At 42.2% G+C, this 26,420-nt stretch overlaps 1 protein-coding gene across 18 annotated transcripts in view; it reads left to right on the top strand.

The window, feature by feature from the left end:
* The window catches only part of EYA1 (EYA transcriptional coactivator and phosphatase 1), a 274,302-nt gene that overhangs the window by 132,587 nt on the left and 115,295 nt on the right, over positions 1-26,420 (top strand). For 16 of the 18 annotated variants that reach the window (XM_050940917.1, XM_050940913.1, XM_050940919.1 and 13 more), the window contains 2 exons: positions 19,842-19,919; positions 26,278-26,347. In XM_050940917.1, coding sequence (XP_050796874.1) covers positions 19,842-19,919; positions 26,278-26,347 — 148 coding nt within the window. The remainder of the gene's footprint in view (positions 1-19,841; positions 19,920-26,277; positions 26,348-26,420) is intronic. The other 2 variants (XM_050940922.1, XM_050940921.1) reach the window with 1 other exon arrangement.

Here is a 26,420-nt window from a genome sequence, read left to right as displayed (position 1 = left end):
TGGAAGTTGACTTTCTTCCTTTAAACAACCCATACTGAGAGAAGGCAAGATTGTTAACAATGTTGCATGTTCTCCAGACTCTGTAACACACATACAAGCAAAAGTCTTTATTAAAAAGGATTACATTTAAAATCAGTTTCACCATCCAAAGGTATTACATTTTCTTTACAAATATTCTTTAACTTAAAAACAAAAACACTTTGTCTGGAAATAAATAGCTAAGAGATCTAGACACTTCCCACTTTCATAATTCTTCTTTATTCACTTACCATTCCACCTGACTTACACTGTCCAATAACCTTTAGTCGACCTCTTTGTTTTCTTCTGTAATAGAAATATATGTTTGGATGCATACTGTAGATATTATATATTATTTATTAAATGTGTAGCTCTGTAAGGTGTCAGTGTGATGTGTTGGTGGAGTAGAGGAATATTTAAATCTACAGAAATGGAATAATTGATTTGTTTTGTATTATGAAATATGTTGAGCATATGATGGGGCCTGTTTCTATTAGCATACAATATGTTGAGCTTGCGGGTTTGTATTTTTAATAATATAGCATCTAGAGCAGCTTTTTTGCAGTGGCTAATGTTGTAGTCTTAATCTTATAATATATAGGAAATGGATCCCTTTAATTGGAAGTAGGATTTTTCAAATTTTAGTAATTTGGTATGTTAACTGTTATACATAATCGTGTATATTATAGGAAGCAAAATTATGGTTTAGTGTATGATGATAGAGTGGTAAATGGTCAGTGATGAAGAATTCTTTGGTAGCAGGGAGTGTCTGGTTCCGTTCTTTGTTCATTTCCAGCTTCTACCACTTGGGTATTATGCAGTTTCTAGAGCTCATGATTGTGAAGAAAAGCTTGTAAAGGTTAAACATGTCTAACTGATTCAAAGACATCTGCCTGTGCGCATATAGTGCTCCTGTGGGAATTCTGCACCACCGTACATGCACAGAATTTATGTCCGCCGCAGATTTATTTGCTTCCCTGAAGAAAAATGACTTTCTGATGGGGAAGCAAAGGGAAGCCACATGAGTGGTCATATGACCCTCCCCAGCAGTATGTTTTGGGTGCCCAGGGCAGCCAACAGAGAGGTAAATCGGTGTGGGGCAGGGGATGGGACGGGGGAAGACCCAGATCTCTACCCTGCTCCAGGCTCAGCTGCTAGTCCTGACTGGGTTGGGAAGAACAGGACTTCCTCTTCCCCTGCACAGCATTTGGAGCTGGGTCTGACACACCCCCAGATTTCTCCCCCAGCTGCAGGAAGGCCTGCAAACTCCCCCTGCTCCAGCTTCCTGCTCCCATCGTTCCTTGCTCCATCCAACCCATATGCATCGAGACCTTCTCACTGATCCTGACCCCCCTGCACTCAGAACCCCCGCTCCCCCCCCGAGAAGCCTCACTCCCCTTGGACCACCCCGACAAGCTACCCGGATCCCCACCCCACTGAGCTGCACCTGGATCTCCACCTCATTGAGTCCCACTCCCCCAGCATCTGGACCCCCCCACTGAACCCTCCACACCTAGACCCGCCTGACGAGCTCTATCCCCTCCATATCTCCCCTGCTGAGTCCCAACCACCTTCACCTGGACCCCCTTGCAGAGTCCCATTGCTATTGCATCCAGAACCCCCCAGTAAGCCCCTGTGCATCTAGACCCCTCCTGCACCCAGATCCCCCACTGAGCTGCCCACACCCAAATTGCCCCACACAGAACCCTCTCAACCCACATGTGGCTCTCTCAACTCTAAGCCCCTCCACACTTGGATCCTGCCTTTCTGAGTCTGCCTTCCCACACCTGGTGCACCTGCCTTGGAGGGGAGATGCTTCTAGGACAGTCCTAGTCCTTGCGCTTTGTCAGGGTTGGGTGCAGCCTCACTGATGAGTCCCATGTCTGGGGTGTGGGGAGCTGCACAGTGATCTCTCACCTCTGTGCAGCCAGTGGCCTGTGCTCTCCAATGCCATGCTGGAGCCTCCACATTTATTTGACAAATAAAATTCGCAGTATTTTAAAATATTGTGTACAGAATTTTTAATTTTTTGGTGCAGAATGCCCTCAGAAGTAAGATAGCCTAAAACAATAGCTCTGAGAAGGGGAACTACCCAAGCATCTTAATGGGGTGTGAACTCCAAGATCCTTCAGCCCTTGGGGCTTCACCCTAGTAGAAGACTTTATGTGTGTGACAGAAGAAGATGATGACAATGGGCCCAGTCCAACTACTCATGCAACTGCGCCTGGCTGTGGGTATGCACTGGCCCCCCTCCTGCTACCACATCTGGGAGGAATAAGGGAGATGCATGCGACTGCACCTGCTTCTCTTGCAGGGAAGGTGGATCTGCCCCTGCCATAACAACTCCAAGGAGGCCCCCGTCAGAGTGTTCCTAGGGCCCCGGGCAGGCTTAATCTGGCCATCCCCTCCCAAGATGTCTGCTTCCTTCCATGTCCCTCCTCTTTACCTGCTTCCATTACCTGCCAGTTTCCTATGCCATCCATGCTCTTGTTCTTCTACCTCCTCAATCCAACTCTGTACCTCTTCTTAGCCTGTCTGGCCTCCTGTCCTGCTATATTTCCTGACTCTCCAGCCTTATAACCTCTCCCCCCCACCTCCGTGCGTGGGCGCATGCACGCACACACGCGTACACTCACTCACTCACTCACTCACTCACTTGTGGCTCAGCCCAGCAGTCCCATAGCAAAGTTAAATCAGATGGAATCAGGAACAGGACAGTTTATAAATGTTTTTATATATAAACACATTTAATATTATATTTTAAACATTTATCTGTATCTGTGTGAAAACAGGAACTTTCTAATTCCTCCAAACCTTCCTTCAAACACAAAAAGGTGCTTCATTTAAACATAGGCCAAGAGCAAAACAAACTTGGAGTTTCTAGGCCAACCCATTTCAGTGAAAGATAATGTTCCAAAAAAAAGTTATGGAAAATTTAAAGTGGATGAAAGTGACATTTCTGAAATACCCTAACTTCAATAAAACTTCTTTTTCTTAGCTTCCCAAGTAAACTTCTAGTCTGTAGCATGTGACATTTCAGGGAGATCAGAGGTCTTTAACGGGATTTTAGTGGAGAGTAGGGGTGTTTAATATCAGACTTATAATGGCAAGTAGCTTCAACCATAAGTGTGGAGCATCTCCCGCCATTCCATAGTAAAAGATGGAAATCTCTTAAGCACATGAAACAGCATGGACATCAACTTCCTTCTGTGTGGGGCTACTCAAGTCCAGGAAACAGACATTGGTAATCAGGATGATCTTTAATATATCGGGCTCTAGGTTAGAAGTTCCTGCTGTAGCAGGAGAAGAGGGTGATGTAGAGAGAGATTTAGTGGCTTCAGTAAGTCATGCCTCCTATGATGGTTTGGAGCTATCAAGATGACACAGTTTGGATGTTGCAATTTTCTGAAAAGCTCTGCTTGTCATAGGGGGAGAGAAAAGATGTATGCCTCAAAGAGTAAGCGAGTATCTGATTCCAATCCCAGTGAGTCCTGGAAACCAGAGGAAACTCTCTGTACTTTCTTGTTTGATTAGGAGGTACTGATTGGATACTCCCTGCCTAGAACTTCAGATTCTGCTTGAAGGTGAAACCTCTCTGACTTCTAGCGGGCCAAGTCTTTGTCATTGGCTGATGGTCCTGTGACATCATGTGGCCAATTGCATTAACATCTAAGCAATATTTACAGAAATTAAAGAACACTGACAATTTACCACAGACTAACAAGGGTAACACACAAGCCATTGTCCATGCTCAGGAAGGTCTCCACAGCCAGATTATTTGTGGTGGGTTTAGTGAGGAAAAAATTAAGTGTGATCTCCATCCCAAAAATCATCTCAGCTCTACTGTCTGATTGAAGGAGAGATTAACCTAAGAGGACCCTGACAGATGCTCTAATTTTCTAACCACCAGCAAAGAGAATATTTCAGCTCTGTAACAATGATAAATGGGTCAATCTGAGGTCAGATTAAGATGGCCAGTAGTAGAGAAGCCAAAGTTGCAGTATTTGAATGTTAGCAGAAACTTCTTGATGGTGGAATTGGTTAGTTGTTTGCAGGGCCGGCTTCAGGCACCAGCTAAAGAAGCAGGTGCTTGGGGCGGCCAATACCAACGGGCAGCACTTCCGGGTCTTCAGCAGCAATTTGGTGGAAGGACCTGCCGCCGAATTGCTGCTGAAGAGTGGAGTGGCGCGATCGCGCTGCCACTTCCCCCTCCTCCCCCCCGCTTGGAGTGGCAGAAAGCTTGGAGCCAGCCCTGATTGCTTGGGTTTTGAAAACTAGACCAGAAAAATCCCAAGTAACATTCCTGCATTGGTAGAGAGATGCACTAGGTGAGGGTCAACTTCATTCTAGTAACCCCATGTGCCTAAAGCAGGACTGGCCCCCTGTTGATCTGCTGAGCTCAACAGGCAGTTTTGCCTGTCAGGCAAGCATTAGGGGTTCAAGCTCAATAAAGCTGGCACGTGGTGACTTTTGCTGAACAACCCAACACTCTGAAATTATTCCTGGGGGAATTCGGCAGGACTGCGCACCTGCAGAAAACTCCCCCACTCCCAGCCCCAAAAACTTCCTGTGCTTCCCTGCAGAAAATGCCAGGGAAGCAAAGGGAAGCTGTGGGAGAGAAGGGTAGGTGACCAGATGTCCCACTTTTATAGGGATAGTCCTAATTTTGGGGTCTTTTCCTTATATAGCCTCCTGTTACCCCTCCACCCCCATTATGATTTTTCACACATGCTGTCTGGTCACTCTAGAGGGGGGGAAGAGGGAGAACCACCATGGATGCAGGTTTTTTTGGGAGGAGGGCTTGCCCTCCCAAAGAGAGGCTAGGTATGGGGCAGGGCACATGGGTTACGTGCCACTGCGTTCCTCTCTCCCCTCATTTTGTAAGGCCAGAGCTAACCAGGTGAAGGAGGCTGCGTCTTTGCTCCGTTGACTCTGCAGCTGAATGATGCTTCCTGGATCTTAGTGCCAGTTGTGCTCCCCTTCTGTGTTTTCTATGCAAAAGTGAATAGGGCTGGATAAGGTGGGGGGGGGGGTAAGGAGAGAAGGAGGATGGAGGGAAGAGGCAGTGGGGAAAGAATGGGGTGGAATAGCCCCAACCAGCTGCACCTGGACCCCCACCCCATCAAGCCCCACTCCCCCAGCACCCAGATCCCTCCCTGCCGAGCCCCATTTCCTCACAAACAGACCCCACCCCTGTTGAGCCCCAACCACCTTCACCTGGATCCCCTGCAGAGTCCCATTACCTGTACACCTGGAGCCCCACAACAAGCCCCTGTGCATCCAGATCTCCCACTGAGCTGCCCGCACTCAGATTGCCCTGCACAGAAACCTCTCACCCCACACCTGGATCCCTCCACACTAAGCCCCTCCATACTTGGATCCTGCTGGGCTGAGCCTGCCACACACCCCTGGTGCACCTGGCACAGAGGGGCAGGGCCCTGGGGTGTTTCTGGGGCAGGCCCAGCCCTTGCACTATGTTAGGGTTGGGTGCAGCCTCACTGCTAAGTCCCTGTATTGGGGGAGATGGGGGCTTCAGGGTGAGCTCCCACCCTAATGCAGCCAGTGGCCTGTGCTTCCCACTGCCATGCTGGAGCCAGATTTATTTATTGACAAATAAAAACTGCAGAATTTTAAAATATGCACATAATTTTTTTTTTGTGAATTCCCCCAAGAGTAAGGAACATAGTGATTCATTGCAGCCCCATCATGACTTCAAATGGAAATCTGTGTATCTCCACAGATATTTTGTTAAGAGATGGGGTTTTGTAACAGTATCTACTGTTGCATCTTTGACTTCTGCTTTTTAATCAAAAAACTTAATAGGGTGTTTCTGTAGCTATGCTTTTCATTAAGAACATAAGAATGGCTGTGCTGGGTCAGACCAATGGTCCATCTACTTCAGTATCCTGTCTTCCAACTGTGGCCAGTGACATGTGCTTCAGAGGGAATGGGCAGAACAGATCAATTATCGAGCGACCTGCTCTGTTGTCCCTTCCCAGCTTCTGGCAGTCAGAGGCTTAGGGGCACCTGGAGCATGGAGTCATGTCCCTGACCATCTTGGTTAATAGTGAGAAGTTACAATAGTGTCCAAAGTTATGATCAACATTTCAGTATTAATTAATAGGCAGCAGGTTTAAAACAAACCTTCGGAAGTACTTCTTCACACAACAGACAGTCAACCTGTGGAACTCATCATGGAATGTTGTAAAGGCCAAAAGTATAAGTGTTCAAAAAAAGAATTAGATAAATTCATGGAGGATAGGTTCATGAATACAATTGTTGGTGTTGTTATAACTTATCATTACCTAAATGCTTTTATTTAAAATGTTGCTTTTGGACATATGGTACACTGACTATGCCATAACTTTTTTATATTAAAGAATTTTTTGTACTAGATGTCTATGTGCTTGGGGGTGCATCTGCTATAATGTATTATATACTTAAGAAGAGGAGAAGATGAATGCAGCCAACAGTTGTCTCTGTGGGAAAATAATAATTCTGCTGCAGTAAGAGCTAGATGGTGGTATTCTATTTATTTATTTATTTATTAGTGCCTTATGTATGATTCCTTGTGACTTCCTAACATGAACATGATTTTCTGTGCTGAGGCTATAGCTTCCGTAGGACATTAGAGAAGACAGCCATGTCCCTGATCGTGCATATTCTTACACATATGCTTAACTTGACCCACTGTGAGTGGTCCCAAGCAGGTAAAGTTAAGGATGTATATAGGTTTATGCAGGACCTAGGGTCAGTAAGTTTTCACTAAGCCTCAGGTAATGGTGGTGCAAATGTAGCATCTGTTGCAACTATTTCCTTGATCTTTTTAATATTTTTTTTTTAAGAATTTTTTTTGCCCCCTCCTTTTTAAGCATCAGAAAAAATATTGGGGCCTGATTCTCATTTTCACTAAAACTCCTTTACATATGCACCACATTTATGAATTCTTTACTCTGCCAGAGCAGTGTTATGATGCCAGTGTAAATGAGAATCAGCCTCTTGGGCCCAGATTTTTAAAGGTATTTAAAAGCAGCAAAGAGTCCCATGGCACCTTATAGACTAACAGACGTATTGAAGCATGAGCTTTCGTGGGTGAATACCCACTTTGTTGGATGCAAGGTATTTAGCCATTGGTGCGCTCGGCATTGCAATCCGTAGTAAACTGAGAAGCCTACATCTTATTTTCAAAAGTGACTTCGGCCTAGTTTATACTTAAATTGAGGTTGTCATAGCTGCATTGCTCAGGGTTGTGGAAAATCCATACCTGTGAGCAATGTAGCTATGCTGACCTAAGCCCCAGTACAGGCACAGATGGATCAGTGGAAGAATGCTTCTGTTGATCCAATTACCATTGCTCAAGGAGGTGGTGTTCCTACACCAAAGGAAAAACTCCTTCCATTTGTGTAGGCTGTGGGATCATGCTGATTAAGTTACGGCACAGTAGCTATGCTATTATAGTCCCTGTAGTGTAGACATGGCCTTAGGTACTTGGGAGCCAAAGACCCACTGTCAGTAGTAGTATAAAAAGGAAGTAATGGATTTCAAGGATGAATTTTCACTATTGTGTTGTTTGCTATTTTACAAGGAATCTGAGAGAACACTTATCTTTCTTGACTTGGACCAGAATTAATGCCATTTGGGAGTCTGTCTGTTTACACAAATGTCAATGGGAAACAAGTTTAGGAATCTAGTTCAGATGATAGTTTGGAGATAAAACCAGATTAGAGACTACCAAGCAGGCAGAATGTTGAATTACCGTAAGTGACCAAGTTCTCTGAATTTTCAAATGAACATTAGACTTGAAATGGACATACAAAGGATGTTGGACTAAACAAATCTTGTTTGATTAGTGGTAGATATATGAAATGATATTTCAGAAAAATGCTCCATCACTGAAAGCCCGTATCTCTACTAGAATCACATTTAACTGCTGATATAGTGTGGCATATTAGGAATCTGATGATTTATATGTAAAAATTGTCTACATATGAATAATGTTAATGTATACATTTTAATACCTCCAGAAGCCTATTACCAGCTATTATGTAGCTGAGAAAGAAATTAAGAAATATAAGCAAAGAAGAAAAGATATTTTCAGATGAAATTTGGAATGAGATTTAGAGTTGATGAGGTAGAGAGAGAGAGGTTATTCCAGATAGTAGAAACTGCAGACTAGAAGGCTCTTTAAATGTGTATATTGCAAGTAGCAAAGAATCCTGTGGCACCTTATAGACTAACAGATGTTTTGGAGCATGAGCTTTCATGGGTGAATACCCACTTCGTCAGATGCATGTAGTGGAAATTTCCAGGGGCAGGTGTGTGTATATATATGTGTGTGTGTGTGTGTGTGTGTGTGTGTGTGTGTGTGTGTGTATGTGTGTGTGTGTGTATATATATAACTATATATACATATATAGTTATATACATATATAGTTATTGTTGGTGAGAGAGACAAGCGTTCGTGCCACACATCGCTTTTCTTCAGATCTGGGAAAAATACTCCGAGCATCACAGCTAAGGCCATGTCTACACTCCAAAATTATATCAACTTAATTTACATCGGCATACAGCCACTGAAGTTACTAAATAACTTGTGTGTGCATGGCTGGCTCCTTGTGTTGGCGATGCATGTCCTCACTTGTATCAACTGTATTGTCAGGGTGAGCATTGTGGAACAGCTCCAGAAAGCCAGTAACACTCAATATAAGCAACATGATGTCTACACTAACACTGGGTCGACCTAATTACATCTACTGTTACTCTATGCCATTCGTGGGGATGGTATTCCTAAATTGGCATAGAGAGGCACTTATGTCAGGTGGAGCCAAATTTGAGTGAAGACCTTCCACTGCTAGGTCAACCCAAGGCATCTTATGTTGACCTAACCATATAGTATAAACTATGCTCAGTGCAAGGTGGAGCAGAAACCCCCTCTTTTTGTCATAAGACTGCAGAAGTGTTAACAGGCCACTCTACCTTGAATGGACCCTTGCAGTATGCACTAACTACTTATTCTAAGCAATCTATTCCACTTTGCATTTAGCTGGGACTCTCAGAGTACCTTTCCCAGACCCGAAGAAGAGCTCTGTGTGGCTCAGAAACTTGTCTCTTTCACCAACAGAAGTTGGTCCAATAAAAGATATTACCTCACTCATCTTGTCTTTCTAATATCATAGGATTGACAGATAAAATTACTTTGCAATTAACTAACAGTAATACAGTCACTATTAAGTGTACAATATGTGTGACATGTTCAAGTTCATATTGCAGTAGGAATCTTATCTTCTGGAACTCTGACTTCAGCATGCTTGAATTTGTAATCTTAATGTTGCATTAACGCTAATTTTTATATTTTTTATTATCAAGATTTTAAAAAATAGCCTGAAGGTAGCTTCCCAAATCTATAGTTAAGAATAGGATTTTAAAAAGTGCTTATTACCTGGCACCTTCTATTGTTGTGTGATATTTGTGCATTTGCGAAATGTGGGGCAGGTGAGCCAGATAATGCTTGTGGTTTGTGTTGTATAGCTATTTCCTTTAGTGGTGTTCAAAAACTAATATATAAGTAATTGTAGATAAACTTTAAAAATATCTATGCACTAACAGGATCCGTTTAATTTATATTAAATAACAAGTCTTCAATGACAGTAGTTCAATGTGCAGTGAATCTAATGCTGCCTCAACAGCTTTGCTAACACCAGTTTTTGCCTGTTATATTTTCTTGTTTGTGTGTGTGTTTCGTGCAGCTTTCTGAACTCTTATCTGCTAGCCTTAATAGTCTGTTTTTTGTTTTCTTGGTTCTGTTTTGCTTTTTAAATCTGATTAAAATGTCAGAAATAATGGAGAAAGGAACAATTATACAAAAGAATAGTTGGCACAGATGGTACAGATTCCTTTGATTTACAAACCAATCTAAATGAGTTGTGCATGACGGTGATGCTATTCCTTAGCAAGGGATGTTTGCAGCAAAGAACCCATCTGGGTTCTATTCCTGGAACTCCTACCAACAGCCTGGGCATGATTCACCTCTGTTTTAGTGCAGCTTTGTGCCACTGGTGTTTCAGCAGCATTGAAACTCAGCAGCACAGTGATGAATCGTGTGCACTCTTTGAAGAAGGAAGGATAATATTTCACTTCTGAAAATACGTTGAAGCTGTGCTATTGAAAGCAATGTAAGGCCAGAGTTATTAGAACTCGATATAGCAATCCCTGGGTTTGTTAACCAAGGGCTTGAGCATCTACACTCATTTGTAACCCCAGGTTAGGAATTGTTGAACTCTGGGTCCCAACCAGGAGTTCCAGCATCTGTGCTGCATTATGCAGGTTCGAGTCCAACCACCCATATCCCAGACTTCCTAGAGCCCTCCCAAAGTGTGGCTGTTCTAGCCCTTTATTCATGGTGCAGTGTGGGAAAACAGTAGGACTTGAACCATAGGTCCCAGCTTGATACAGGCTTGGACTCTCCATCCCTATAGGGTTCTGACACCCTGGGTCAAAGCCCTGGGTTAGGACAATTTGTGTGTAGACAGAAGGGGGGCTAGGCTGGAGCCTGAGTTTGAACCCTAGGCTTACATTGCAGTGTAGGCATACCTTAAGCGGTGGAGTTGATTCAAGTGAAAGTAATCAAAACATGTCTTAATTAATAATAGTGCCACCTCCATTTACTAGCTTAACATTCAATTTGAGCTACTGAGCAGCCTCAGTGGGACCGGTCAGCCAGTCCTGTCTTCTCTGTCTCACAACTGTTAAAAATTATCCAGGAAAACTTGCAATATGTGTTCTGCATCATTGTGGTACCAGTCCCAATGGTAGCTCAGAGACATGCTGTGAAGGCTTAGAGCAGCTTGCAGATACTTCAATGTATGGGAGAGAAGTAGAGAAGTTACAGTCTGCAGCACATTTAGGAAGCATTTACTAGGCAACAGGGAAAAAACAGCACATGTGGTAAGGAAAGGTGGTATTGTACTTGCTATGAACAGAATAATGTACCATGACTTTGAGTTTTGCTTCTTTGGACGGCTCCATTTCCACTTGATACACATAGATCAGTGAAAAGAACGAGGAGTACTTGTGGCACCTTAGAGACTAACAAATTTAGTTGAGCATAAGGATGCATCTGATGAAGTGAGTTTTAGCCCACAAAAGTTTGTGCTCAAATAAATTTGTTAGTCTCTAAGGTGCCACAAGTACTCCTAATTCTTTTTGCTGATGCAGACTAACACGGCTGCTACTCTGAAATAGATCAGTGAAACGATGTTCTGATGGGGTTGCACTTCTTGTTTTTATTCCCAGCTCATCTCTTCACTGCCCTCTTTTAGCTTTTCTCCTGAGGGTGGGGGGAGCATTTACTGTTCAGTAGGTCAGTTTGTCTTTTGGATGGGCTGGACAGTGCTCTCTGCAGTCAGAATCCATAGCTGGTTGTAAGTGATTTCTGTGGGATAGAATGCTATGCTGTCATTTCTGAATGTATTACTTTGCGTAACAAACTATGAGCCTCCAATGTTACTTTCTTGGGTCCTAGGCAGTTTGTGGTTTGTGGATTGTGGATTGTATTGTGTAGTGTGTGTGTGTGGAGGCTGCTAGGGGCAGTGTGCTGGGAGAGCAGCAGAGCCCTGATTAGGGGGTGAGGTTTACCTGATTAGGGGTCCTATATAAGGAGCCAGCCAGTCAGGCAGCAGCACAGACAGCTGCAGCGGCACAGGAGCCAGCAAACAGAGCTGTAAACAGGGGAGTTTCAGTGGGAGTTTGCAGGGGAGACTAAGACAGAGGAACCGACGAGCAAGTCAAGGGATAGGGTGGTGGTCTGGTGCCTGCTGGGGGCTTGTGTTGGGTTGACTACCAGGCAGCTGGTGGGAAGGCCATGACTGATACAGAGGCAGCAGTGAAAGACACAATGAGGATGACTGGATGTGGAAGCTGTGGCATGTACATGATCCTGGAGGGGGCGCCTGAAAAGAGCTTTGTCTGCATGAAGTGCTGCCTGATAGAGCTGATGGAAGAGAAGATCCGAGGACTGGAGATGCAGGTGCAAACTCTGATTGAGTTCAGAAGGGGGTTTGAGCAGACGATGGAGCACAGACACGAGGGGGCTGAAGGGATAAGCTCAGATGTGCAGATGGAAGCAGGACCAAAGAATTCAGAGGAGAGACTGCTGGGTGAGGAAAGTGGACGGTGGAAGCATGTGACTAAGAGAACCAGGCAGAGGAAAAGACGGGCCAGTGAAGGAGAAATAGAGCTCAGGAACAGGTTTGCAGAGTTGGAAAATGAAGAAGGGGCACAGCAGGTGGTCGCTGAAGAAGAGAGGGCAAGGAAAAAGAGAAGAGCTGATAGTCCTGCAAGAGGAGGGGAGGAGTCAATGGAGGCAACACCAAATATGAGCCCCAGGAGGATTGCAAGGGGGAATAGGAATCGAGAGGACTTGCAGCCGGTGGGTGCGGGAGATAGACCGGAGAAGCGCACTGTCACCAGGAAAAGGCAGGTCTACGTGATTGGAGACTCCTTACTGAGAAGAATAGACAGGTCTGTGACTAGAGCCGATCGGGAGAACAGAAGGGTGTGCTGTATGCCGGGTGCTAAGATACAGGATGTGGACCTGAGGCTGAAAAGGATACTAGCGGGAGCGGGGAAGAATCCGTTGATTGTCCTTCATGTGGGAACGAATGATACGGCTAGATACTTTCTGGAATGTATCAAGGGAGACTATGCCAGACTGGGGAAGACGCTTAAGGAAATCGAGGATCAGGTGATCTTCAGTGGGATTCTGCCGGTTCCTAGAGAAGGACGACAAAGGTGTGACAAGATTATGGCGATCAACAGATGGCTCAGGCAGTGGTGCTATAAGGAGGGCTTTGGGATGTACGGCCATTGGGAAGCATTTACAGACAGAAGACTGTTCTCTCGGGATGGACTTCACCTGAGCAAGGAGGGAAATAGACTTCTAGGATGGAGGCTCACCGACCTGATTAAGAGAGCTTTAAACGAGAAATTTGGGGGAGATGGTTGGGAGATGTTCGGGAGATCTCCACGCCGGAATTTAACCTTGAGAGGGAAGTAAACAAAGTAAGAGGGGATACAGCCATGGACAGAAGAATTGGCATAAGGAGGAAGGGTAGCGTAGATAACAGACTAACAGGTGATGGTGGTGGTAGAATGTCTGTGCCTAACAGGGTACAGAATGTGAGTGAAGCCAAACGGCAAAAATTAAGATGTCTGTACACTAATGCGAGGAGCCTAGGGAACAAAATGGAGGAACTAGAGCTACTGGTGCAGGAAGTGAAACCAGATATTATAGGGATAACAGAAACGTGGTGGAATAGTAGTCATGACTGGAGTACAGGTATTGAAGGCTATGTGCTGTTTAGGAAAGATAGAAATAAAGGCAAAGGTGGTGGAGTAGCATTGTACATCAATGAGGAGGTTAACTGTAAAGAAATAAGAAGTGATGGAATGGACAAGACAGCGTCTGTATGGGGAAAAATCACACTGGGAAAGAAAGCTACTAGAGCCTCCCCTGAGATAGCGCTTGGGGTGTGCTACAGACCGCCGGGATCTGATTTGGATATGGACAGAGACCTCTTTAATGTTTTTAAGGAAGTAAACACTAATGGGAAATATGTGATCATGGGAGACTTTAACTTCCCAGATATAGACTGGAGTACAAGTGCTAGCAAGAATAGTAGGGATCAGATTTTTCTGGATGTGACAGCTGATGGATTCCTTCACCAAGTAGTTGAAGAACTGACAAGAGGGGATGCCATTTTAGATTTGGTTTTGGTGAGCAGTGAGGACCTCATAGAAGAAATGGTTGTAGGGGACAACCTTGGTTCGAGTGATCATGAGCTAATTCAGTTCAAACTAGATGGAAGGATAAACAAAAATAGATCTGGGACTGGGGTTTTTGATTTCAAAAGGGCTAACTTTAAAGAATTAAGGAAATTAGTTAGGGAAGTGGATTGGACTGAAGAACTTGTGGATCTAAATGCGGAAGAGGCCTGGAATTACTTTAAGTCGCAGCTGCAGAAACTATCGGAAGCCTGCATCCCAAGAAAGGGGGAAAAAACCATAGGCAGGAGTTGTAGACCAAGCTGGATGAGCAAGCATCTCAGAGAGGTGATTAAGAAAAAGCAGAAAGCCTACAAGGAGTGGAAGAAGGGTGGGATTAGCAAGAAAAGCTATCTTAGTGAGGTCAGAACATGTAGGGATAAAGTGAGAAAGGCTAAAAGCCAAGTAGAGTTGAACCTTGCAAAGGGAATTAAAACCAATAGTAAAAGGTTCTATAGCCATATAAATAAGAAGAAAACAAAGAAAGAAGTGGGACCGCTACACACTGAGGATGGAAAGGAGGTTAAGGATAACCTAGGCATGGCCCAATATCTAAATAAGTACTTTGCCTCAGTCTTTAATAAGGCTAATGGGGAGCTTAGGGGTAATGGAAGGATGACAAACGGGAATGAGGATATGGAGATAGATATTACCACATCTGAGGTAGAAGCCATACTTGAACAGCTTAATGGGACAAAATCGGAGGGCCCGGACAATCTTCATCCGAGAATATTAAAGGAACTGGCGCATGAAATTGCAAGCCCGTTAGCGAGAATTTTTAATGAATCAGTAAACTCAGGGGTTGTACCGTACGACTGGAGAATTGCTAACGTAGTTCCTATCTTTAAGAAAGGGAGAAAGAGTGATCCGAGTAACTATAGGCCTGTTAGTTTGACATCTGTAGTACGTAAGGTCTTGGAAACAATTTTGAAGGAGAAAGTAGTTAAGGACGTTGAGGTCAATGGTAATTGGGACAAAGTACAACATGGTTTTACTAAAGGTAGGTCGTGCCAAACCAACCTGATCTCCTTCTTTGAGAAGGTGACAGACTATTTAGACAAAGGAAATGCGGTAGACCTAATTTACCTAGATTTCAGTAAGGCATTTGACACGGTTCCACATGCAGAATTATTAGTCAAATTGGAAAAGATGGGGACCAATATGAGAATTGAAAGGTGGATAAGGAACTGGTTAAAGGGGAGACTACAACGGGTCATACTGAAGGGTGAACTGTCAGGCTGGAAGGAGGTTACTAGTGGAGTTCCTCAAGGAGCGGTTCTGGGACCAATCTTATTTAACCTTTTTATTACCGACCTTGGCACAAAAAGCGGGAATGTGCTAATAAAGTTCGCGGATGACACTAAGCTGGGGGGGTATTGCTAACACGGAGAAGGACCGGGATATCATACAGGAAGATCTGGACAACCTTGTAAACTGGAGTAATAGTAATAGGATGAAATTTAATAGTGAAAAGTGCAAGGTCATGCGCTTAGGGATTAATAATAAGAACTTTAGATATAGATTGGGGACGCATCAGTTGGAAGCAACAGAGGAGGAGAAGGACTTGGAGTATTGGTAGATCACAGGATGACTATGAGCCGCCAATGTGATGTGGCCGTTAAAAAAGCTAATGCGGTTTTAGAATGCATTAGGTGAGGTATTTCCAGCAAAGATAAGGAGGTGTTAATACCGTTATATAAGGCGCTGGTGAGACCCCACCTGGAATACTGTGTGCAGTTCTGGTCTCCAGTGTTTAAGAAAGATGAATTCAAACTGGAACAGGTTCCGAGACGGGCTACTAGGATGATCCGAGGAATGGAAAACCTGTCATATGAAAGGAGACTCAAAGAGCTTGGCTTGTTTAGTCTAGCCAAAAGAAGGCGGAGGGGGGATATGCTTGCTCTTTATAAATATATCAGAGGGATTAATATTAGGGAGGGAGAGGAATTATTTAAGCTTAGTACCAATGTAGATACAAGAACGAATGGGTATAAACTGGACACTAGGAAGTTTAGACTTGAAATTAGATGAAGGTTTCTAACCATTAGAGGAGTGAAGTTCTGGAACAGCCTTCCAAGGGGAGTAGTGGGGGCAAAAGACATATCTGGCTTTAAGATTAAGCTTGATAAGTTTATGGAAGGGATGGTATGATGGGAGAGCCTAATTTTGGCAATTGATCTTTGATTATCACCAGATAAGTATGCCCAGTGGTTGGTGATGGGATGTTGGATGGGATGGGATCTGAGTTACTGCAGAGAATTCTTTTCTGAATGCTGGCTGGTGAGTCTTGCCCACGTGCTCAGGGTTTAGCTTATCGCCATATTTGGGGTCAGGAAGGAATTTTCCTCCAGGGCAGATTGGCAGAGGCCCTGGAGGTTTTTCGCCTTCCCCTGCAGCATGAGGCATGGGTCACTTGCTGGTGGATTCTCTGCAGCTTGAGGTCTTCAGACCACAATTTGAAGACTTCAATAACTCAGGCATAGGTTAGGGGTTTGTTATTGAAGTGGATGGGTAGGGTTCTGTGCCTGCTTTATGCAGGGGGTCGGACTAGATGATCACATTGGTCCCTTCGGACCCTAGAATCTATGAATCTATCAAAGTATTCAATTACTTGCTGACGTTCTGATAAAACTGTGGCTGCTTGCGGGAGGAAGGCTCTTCAGGTCCTATTCATCACTATTGAATTACTGATTAACTGCAGCATGAAGCTCTAAGAGGGTCATGATTCTTCATCATGAAGGTCTAGTAAAGCTTATTTGTAAATTACGCTTACAAATGAGAATCCAGATCAGGAACTCTGTTGCATCCTCACTTTCTTACCCTAATTTGGGTATATGCAAGAAACATAACAGTTGAGATGAGATGTATTGTAGAGCAATTTGGGGTAAATAGTGTCAAATTTAAATTGTGTCAATCATCTGTTAATGTTACATTTCTTGCTTCGACCATGCAGCTCCCAGTATATTTTATATATTTGTTTCCTCTTTATTTTAGGAAGCATTATATGGTTTAGAAACAGTTCAGAAGTTTTCAGTTTTAAAAATTATTGGAGTAAAATATTGCTGATAAGTCATAGAGGGTGAAGCTAGACTTTGATCATTTTTTTCCTTTAATGGCTCTGTAACAAAAATATGAAATCCAGATGAAATGCAAGCAGCAGATATGAACCAGGTTTTTATTTCAACTATGGCATTTTCTTCCAGTTGGAAAATTAATATTCCTCCAAAAAAGGTACTCTAGAAGAAATGATATGTTAGAGCTCTAAACCGTGAGAGCACCTGAATTGCTGCAGATTCCAGCAATGCAGTGGCCCTGCATCTCTGGGAAGAAGGTTATTCTATTCCACAAAAGCCAAAAAGAGGCACAGAATGGGCTTCACAATACTGAACAGCAGAGAAGCTTGAAGGAAACAGTGCTAGTGTAAATTAGCTTACATCTATCGCAAACCAGGTTCAGCTTTTTCGTTTATTTTTCCTTTTATTTTTATTTTCCACGCATCCCGTTTGTTAATCAGAGAACAAATCCCCCAGCATCATTCCCATGAGAATAACTGCCTTATGAAAATTGGGCTAGAAAGAGTCACAAAGCGGTGGGCAGGGCGTGGAGTAACACTTACTCACAATACATAGAAGGACACATGCATACTATGCAGAGAGGCAGCTGGTCTAGTGTATAGGGTATTGGACTGGTATGTGTCCCAGGAGACGTGGGTTCTATTCCTGGTTCTGCCATTGATCTGCTGTGTGACCATAGGCCAGTCATTGTGCTCTGTCTGCCTCTGTTTCCCCTCCCTTTCCCTATTAACAGGGATTTTTTTGGTGGAATTAGTTATTAGAAGTAGGAGTAGTTCAGTGAGTGCACTAGAGTTTATAAATGCTGCCTGGGCCTAATCTGGATCTCCATGAGTAGGGATTACAGGCAAATAACCCTATATGGGAGTGAAAAGAGAGTAGCCGGGGAGGAGGAGAAGCTTGAAGGGTTAGAGAGAGATCATTTGGCTGAGGTCAAGTAAAAGAGGAAAAGGCATGCATGGAGAGCTAGGGGAAGACTGGGGCCCCTTCTGTCAATCTAATGACTCCCCCTGAATAAATTATATTACCTCACACAGTCATGCTAACACGCACACACTAACATGCGCACACACACATAGCCATATACCACTTTCCTCATGGCTAGGAAAATGGGAGATATAGGGCGTCACAAGGGGATTTGATCTAAGGACAGAGAGAAAAAGATACCTGGGGAGACCCCTGCACATTTTGCAAGCTCCTCGTGGATTCCTGTCAATGATAGTTCTAATTTGCAGGCAAAATCATTTGCTAAGCTGGATTCAAGGCTGTAGATATAAATTTAGTTGCTTAAAGCATGGTGTACTTGGAAAGGCTGGTATGATGAAATGGCATTGTAGGTAGCTTATGTTGTCTTAATGATTTCTTGTGCAAAGCCATTGCCTTTAAATTTTGCTCATAGTTACATCCAAGCTAAATTAGGGGCAGATCTATGCCCTGCCTTCTACTTGAGGACCTGGGCAGTAGGTAAGGTTTTACTGGAATAACTGAGAATAGAACTAATAATTTTGTTGATGAAGCATGAGCCAGAAGAGCGTCTAGCCCTCTTGCTCTTAAAAATCTGTGTTGGCTCTGCCATGTAAACCCAAGTAAAATGTTGTAAAAACTTTTCTGTTAATAAAGTAACTAGAGGCATAGCTGAATAGGGACAGAGTTGCTAAGTAAGAAGTCATTCTTATGCAGTCACTTTTCAAAGCAGAATTCTGAGAAGAGGCCATTGGGAGGTGTCTGGGAACCCAGCAGGGTTGGGGGGGAGGCAGCCAAGCAATTTGCTGGCACCTCTTGTGGCGGATGTCCAGTGCAGATACTCCGTAGGGAAGGGACACAGTGACCTGATAAATGGCCTGGTAAAGGATTTAAAAAGGAGGTGTTAGTTAAAGAAATGGAATGTGGGGTGGTGGTAGGGGCTCCTATGAATGGTATGGCAGGGAACCAACCTCCCTTTCTTACAGCCCACCTTAACCCTCCTCTGAGGGAGAGGGGTGTATGGTAAGGTCCCAGCAATGGCTTGGCTGGGGGATCTGGATGGAAAAAGAGTGGGAGCTGACAGAAGCCCCTCATGTACTTATTGAATGAACATGGAGTTACCTGCACTGTACACTTTTATCTGCTGTGTAGTTCCAGACATCTAATAATAAAGTTATGGCCTGATTAAAACAATATAAAATGTCTCCCATCCTTCTTTCGGTATAGCCAGACAATCATTTTTCAGAGCAGAATTTTACTTTGAGAAAGAAATTAGAGCTGGTTGGAAAATAGGGATTTTTTTCCAAGGAAAATTTCAGTGAAAATTGAAGAAAAAGTTTTTCTAAATTTCCAATTGAAAATTCTGATTTTTTTTTTTTTGAGGGGAAAAAATGAACACTGAAAATAATGTGGATTTTGGCTGAAAAAAAAAAGATGTTTTGTCAGGTGTTCAGTTCTTCAAAATACTAAAAATTTCAGCTGAAAGCAGACACTTTCCATGAAAAATTTTGTTTGGTTGAAAACCCAAATTTCCTTCACAAATATTTTGGACAAAAAGTTTTCAACCAACCCTAGAAGAAGTCCATTAAGAGAGTGCTTCAATTTTTGCCTCATTCAGATCATTCTGAAAACTTACTTCTGCAACCAACAAACCATGGCTCTCTAAATTGTTCTTATAGATACGTTGGTTCTAAAGGATTAAGAATCCTAGGAGTGCACAAAGTTGCATGGGGACTCATTGGGTGATCTGTCCATGACAATATCTTCTAGTTTGTTACAGTGGCTTTTATTCCTTGGGGACAGAAACAAATTGTGTGTGTGTGTGTGTGTGTGTTTATATTTACACAAAAAGACAGGTAGCAAATATTTGTTAGAAGATTGTGTTTTAGTGGTATTTTGTGAATAATGTATGTGTATGTGTGCGTGAATATTAGGAGCATTTAGATTACTTATAATTTATACTTCTAGTTAAAACAGAACCAATGAGCAGCAGTGAGATTGCTACGACTACAGCAGATGAGTCTTTAGACAATTTCACAGGATCAGGTAAGAAAGAAATAAAGATATTTTTCACTTGCTGTTTTCTTCCCCTCTTACAGTCTAAATACTGTATGCAGAAGTTAAAAATAAAAGGTTGTGTACAGTCTGTAGCTCGCACAGTCTGTTGGGCCTGATCTTACGCACCTTACTCAAGTCAGTGGGAATTTTCCATGAGTAAGAAATGTGAGATCAACTCATTGAGATCCATGGATAACATCACTGGGAGCTCCACTCAGGATTGGGGCAATATTATGGCTCAAACTGTTATTTTGTTTTGTTTTTGTTTTCTGATGGCTAGCAGATCCACATCTGCATGCTCTAGTTTGCATTGTGAATGGGATAAAAGTCTAAAATCCTCCTCCTTGCTTGCTTACCTTTATGATGCCTTCTGAATTCTGGCTGCTCCCCCAAAAGTGCAAATATTTACATTTTCCATTTGTGCCAATAGATCTCTAAAAGGTGGGGAAAGGGTGCATATTAATCCAAAATGTGTGAATTAACACTGTTATTTCTCTATTACTGTTTGTGCGGAATTTGGACCTAATTCTGAACTCATAAGTTACGGTCATGATTGCAGAGATGCAATAGAACTATGGTAATTACAGTGGTATTTGCAGACTCATGTCGGCTTTAAAGATTCACTTCAAAAATTGACCAGATGATGTGTCTTGATTGATTGATATAAGCCACATATGTGTGTGCTGATATACTAAAGGTTGGCCAATAACTGCTTGTAGTACCTTCAAGCACATTCAGAGATCTAAACTCAAGATTTTGAACTTGAGGCATAGGGATCAGTTGTACATTACACTCCATCCCCTTTGAGCCTCTCAAAGAGGATAGATTCTGGCTGTAGCTGGCCAGCGAATAGTTCCCTAGTAGAAGGTAACTGCCAACTGGCCTAAACCCACCAGAGGCAACTCCTATACTAGACCACACATTTACTCTTCTCAGTGTAGGGTATATGTGAGGGGTATGTTGGAAGTAAGATGAGGGGTGTGACAGAGCCTTGTGTCGAATCTCTAGTAGTATAAGGTATGTAGGCGTAAGTTTCAGCAGATCCTAGACAAGCTAGATGCTTGGTCCGCACCTGATTGAGTAGATATAACTGGTTCCATGACAGCCTCTGCTGTACAAAACAGAGCTTGGATGAGGGAAATACTGAGCCTATCATAACTGACTTTAACAATCCTTGGAATACTTGGGTGCCAATACACTACCTTCTCTGAAAGATACTGTCTTAATTTTATGTCTCCATTTTTTCACAGCTGTTTGAAAGCACGATGTGTGAGAACACTCTTAGACTGTACATTATTTACAGAGATTGTTATAATATATATATATGTATGTATGTCATATAGATTATACAGCTGGGGTGTATTTACTTTGGGCTTGACACAAACGAGATAAAGATAAGGGAAAACAGGAAAAAAAATTCTTTGCTACCTTTCTTGGTAATGGTCACTCAGAAATAATTCTGATGTACCGAAAACAAATCTGCATGCTTCATAGGGACAAAATCAGATTCTGCTTGACTTGACAGTCTTTGGAAATTATATCAGGTGTACATTGCTCATGCTCTATTTGATTCCAAGTGCTTGACAATAGGCATATAATTTTCTGATTGGTTCATACCAGGAAAGAGATTTTACGGTGATCTCACAACCTGAAATTGACCTCTTCCCTGTGAGGGACTCAAAAGAGATCTTGGGCATAGAGAAGAAGTGGGACCCAAATAGTAATCAGAGAGAAGGTAGCTTTCTTCTTGGAATCTCTAAAAATAATAGGGACATACAACTGGAAGGAACTGTAACACTATGCCTCATATTCTTCATAGAGACATTATTGTGATATGAGTATGACATAACCATAATGTGTTTTGTGCAAGATAAGGTTTGTGAGTTATCATTGAAAAGGTTATGATTTAGTGAATATGATTAGCCTATTTAGATGCATGTATCATTTTGGTATCTGAAGTTAGGAATATTGTCTGTGCATCGATTACAAAAGTGTTTACTCCTGGGGAAGGCCCACTAAGCAGAATGCAATCAGTCTAGATGGTTGGCTGGGAAGGGCCATTGGGGAGCACAATAGGTCTTAGAAGATGCTAATCTCCCACCGGGGAGCCTTCCTGAGGATGCTACAAACAACCTCCGAGTCATGGCTGCTGTGTCCCTACAGGGGCATGTGACCAAGTCATCTGGTACTGGACTCCATCATAGAATATTAATGTTTTTCCACTGACTGGGCGTGGGACTCAAACTGGGAGACAAAGGATTCTCGCCATATGCAAAAGTTATTTAAGGCAGGGGAGTGACGACATCATGGTTCTTCTCTGATTCCCTGCCAAAGGAGACACTTGGAAACACTTAAGAAACAAGGACTGAACTGGGGGAGAAGGGCTGAATCCAGGCAAGAGGGATTTCTAGCCTGCGAAAGGTATACCTGGGGTTTTAAGCTGCAAGCAAGTGCAGCTTGCCCTTGAGAATCTTTGCAATCTGCCTAAACCAAAAATTAGGTGAGAATTTGCTACTCATCTCCAATTTTTTTAGTATATTAAGCTTAAATAGCATTTTTGTTTTATTTGCTAGGTAATCTGCTTTGATCTGTTTGCTGTCCATTGTAATCTCTTAACATCTATCTTTAGTAGTTAATAAACTTGTTTTTGTCTAAAACCAGTGGGTGGAAATCATAACTGGGGGCAGAAAGCTGTTGAATATCTTCCATTGAAGGAGGGGGCGAATTTCATGAGCTTACTCTGTACAGTTCCCTGTGTAGTGCAACACAGTATAATTTTGGGTTTGCACTCCACAGGGAAGTGCGTGCCTTAGGAACTGGGAGGTGCCTTTCCCGTGGAAAGCTGATCTCCGCATCTGTATGCAGCTGCAGCTGGGTGTGTCCCTACCTGTATGTGTGCTGAAGGGGGCTTGAAGGCCTGTCACAGCAGTACAAAGTAAGAGCCCAGACTGGTGAGCCAGGTGGGTTCAGGGATACCCCAGTTCCAGGTGACACCCTGCAGGGAACCCGACACAGGAATCTCTTGGATCCTTCAGTCCAGTCCTCTGCTATCTTTACAATTTGTCATATAATCCCATTAATAAATTTATCAAGCCCTGTTTTAAAGCTAGTTTGATTGCTTGCCCTCTCTATTGCTATCGGGAGACTATTCTGGAACCTCACTCCTCTGATGGTTAGAAACTTTCTTCTAATTTCCAGCCAAAGTTTACTCATAGCCATTTTATACCCATTTGTTCTTGAGCCACCCTTGTCTTTTAGTTAAATAACTCTTCTCCCTCCCTTATTTATTCCTCTGTTGTATTACATCTCCTCTCAGCATTCGTTTTGCTAGACTAAACAAGCCAAGATCTTTTAGTATCCTCTTGTAAAACAGGATCTCCAGTCTCCTAATCATCCTAGTACCCCTTCTCTACATCTGTCTCAGTTTGAATTCCTTTCTTGAGCATTGTATGAAGTATTCCAAATCAGGTTTTACCAGTGCCTTGTTCAATGGCATTAATATGTCCCTACCTCTAACAGAAATACCTCACCTGATGCAATTTAGGATCACATTTGCCTTTTTCATGGCTGCATCACATTTGTAGCTCATAGTCATCCTGTGATCAGCTAATACACTCCCAAAGTGTATGGCCTTGCACTTTATAGTATAACGATGAGCAGAAGGCACAGCATACAAATGCATAGCTGACCTTCTTTCTCTTTAGTGCCCTGAAAGGTCGCAAATAATTTAATCAAGTTAAAGATCTTATATGAATTTTTAACTTCTGTGTTAACAGGGTTTGGTTGTGGGGTTACAAATAGGAAGTTGGAGCTCTTAATCTGAGCTTCAGAACAAAACACCTGTTAGGTTAATTTCTTGGTCTTACACACTTAACAGTGTTTCATTAAGACAATATGCTGTTTCATTACGACATCTGTATGAAATACTGAAAGATATCAAAGTCTGAAAATGGATTAGAAATAAATATATAGTGCAAGGAAAGAAGCTGAAAGTGGAAGCTGTAGTATAGCCTTTGTACAACAGAATTATTTTAAAAAGAGACACGTGCTATGAAGTTACCTGTATGTTTTCAATAGGAAACATACTTAGAATTTTGTTATGAAATACAGATCTTGAATACAAAAAGTGAAAATTTGGACAGATTGCTCAGATGGAGTACAAAAGAATAGCAAAAAGTATGGAGGGACAAAATCAGAAAGGCTAAAGCACAAAATGAGTTACACCTAGCAAGGGACATAAAAGGCAGTAAGAAGTAGTTACATAAACACGTTAGGAACAAGAGAAAGACAAAGGAAAGTGTAGATCTTCTACTTAGTGGGGAAGCAGAGTAAATAGTGGATGACATCAAGAAGGCTTAGATGTTTAATGCCAAATTACTAAACAATCAATTTGTAAGCACCTAGAGAATAATAAAGTTATAATAGCTAACATGTATTTGTCAAGAACAAATCATGCCAAACCAACTAATTTCCTTCTTTGCCAGGTTTACTGAGATAGGGGCTATTATAGGGAAGCTGTAGAAGTGATATATTTTGATTGTAGTAAGACTTTTGATACAGTGTCATATGACATTGTCATAAGCAAATTAGGGATATGCAGTCTAGATGAAATTACTGTAAGATAGGTACAGAAGTGGTTGAAAGACCATATTCAAAGAGTGGTTATCAGTGGTTTGCTGTTGAATTGGGAGGAGATATCTAGTGGGGTGCCATAGGGGTCTGTCCTGGGTCTGGTACTATTCAACATTTTCACTAATGACTTGGATAAAGAAGTGGAGAGTATGCTTATAAAATTTGCAGAATACACCAAACTGGGAGGGGTTGCAAGCACTTTGAAAGACAGGATTAGAATTCCAAATGACCTTGACAAATTAGAGAATTGGTCTAAAATCAACAAAATGACATTCAATAAGGACAAGTACAGAGTGTGACAGCGAGAAAGGAAAAACCTAGTGAATAACTGGCTAAGTGGTAGTAATGCTGAAAAGGATCTGGGGGAGGGGGCATAGTAGATCACAAATTGAATATGAGTCAGCAATGTGATGCGGTTGTGAAAAAGTCTAATTCATTCTGGGATGTATTAACAGGAGTGTCGTATATAAGACATGGGAGGTAATTGTCTCATTCTGCTTGACACTGGTGAGGCATTCTGGGCACACACTTTAAGAAAGATGTGAACAAATTGGAGAGAGTCCAGAGGAGAGCAACAAAACTGATGAAAGATTTAGAAAATCTAACCTATGTGGAAGAGTTACACAAACTGGGCTTACTTAGTCTTGAGACGAATAGACTGAGGGAAATAATTGGCTTAAACTGCAGCAAGAAACATTTAGGTTGGATATTAGGAGGAACTTCCTATTATAAAGGTAGTAAGGTCTGGAATGGGCTTTCAAGGTTGTGGAATCCCCATCACTGGAAGATTTTAAGAACAAATTAAGCAAACACCTGTCAGGGATGGTCTAGGTCAGTGGCTCTCCACCTTTCCAGACTGCTTCTACCCCTCTCAGGAATCTGGTTTGTTTTGTGTACCGCAAGTTTCACCTCATTTAAAAACAACTTGCTTACAAAAGCAAACATAAAAATATAGAAGTGTCACAGAGTATTATTACTGAAACATTGCTTATTCTCATTTTTATTATATAGTTATGAAATAAATGATAAATATTGTACTTACATTTCAATGTATAGTATATAGAGCAGTATAAACAAGTTGTTGTCTGTATGGAAAATTTTTAGTTTGTACTGATTTCACTAGTGCTTTTTATGTAGCCTGTTGTGAAACTAGGCAAGTATCTAGAGGCAAATATCTAGATGAGTTGATGTACCTCCTGGAAGACCTCTATGTACTCCCAGGGGTATACGTACCCCTGGTTGAGAACAACTGATTTAGGTTTACTTGGTCCTGCTTCAGTGCAGGGAGCTGGACTAAATGACCTCTTGAGTCTTCCAGCCCTACATTTCTATGAGTCTAATATTCTAAACATTAATAAAACATTGTGCTGGCTTATCATAAACCTTTGAAAATATGGAAGGACATGGTTTCCAGTGGCAATCATTTGAGAATAATTTGTTTCCCTTGAAAATGTCTGCCTGCAAGCAAAAATAAATGATTCCTCTGGAGTTGTACAAAGAGGGGCAATTTAATCAAGCATTTAATTTTAATATTGAGCATTCTTATACTGGTACCTGTCCCTATTAAAACATTACTTTGTAGGTCAGAATATTAATGATATTTGGACTTATTTAAAACCTTGTTAAAATTCTGAAATTCTGTTAGCAAAAAGTAATACTTAGTTTAGATGTGCGTGTTTACATTTTGATGTGCTTTCTTTTCTCCTTGGGGCAGCAATTGGAAGCAGTGGCTTCAGCCCAAGACAAACTCATCAGTTCTCCCCACCACAGATTTATCCTTCCAAGTAAGTTAACTTCTTTAAATAATAATAATTGAAATAAATAAGCAGGTTTTAGCCTCATTTAGAATCATAATTG

Source organism: Gopherus flavomarginatus, chromosome 2 (assembly GCF_025201925.1).
Source record: "Gopherus flavomarginatus isolate rGopFla2 chromosome 2, rGopFla2.mat.asm, whole genome shotgun sequence".
Classification (NCBI taxonomy): domain Eukaryota; kingdom Metazoa; phylum Chordata; order Testudines; family Testudinidae; genus Gopherus; species Gopherus flavomarginatus.
Note: the sequence above shows the minus strand (reverse complement) of the source record. Positions and strands in the feature narration are given on the sequence as shown.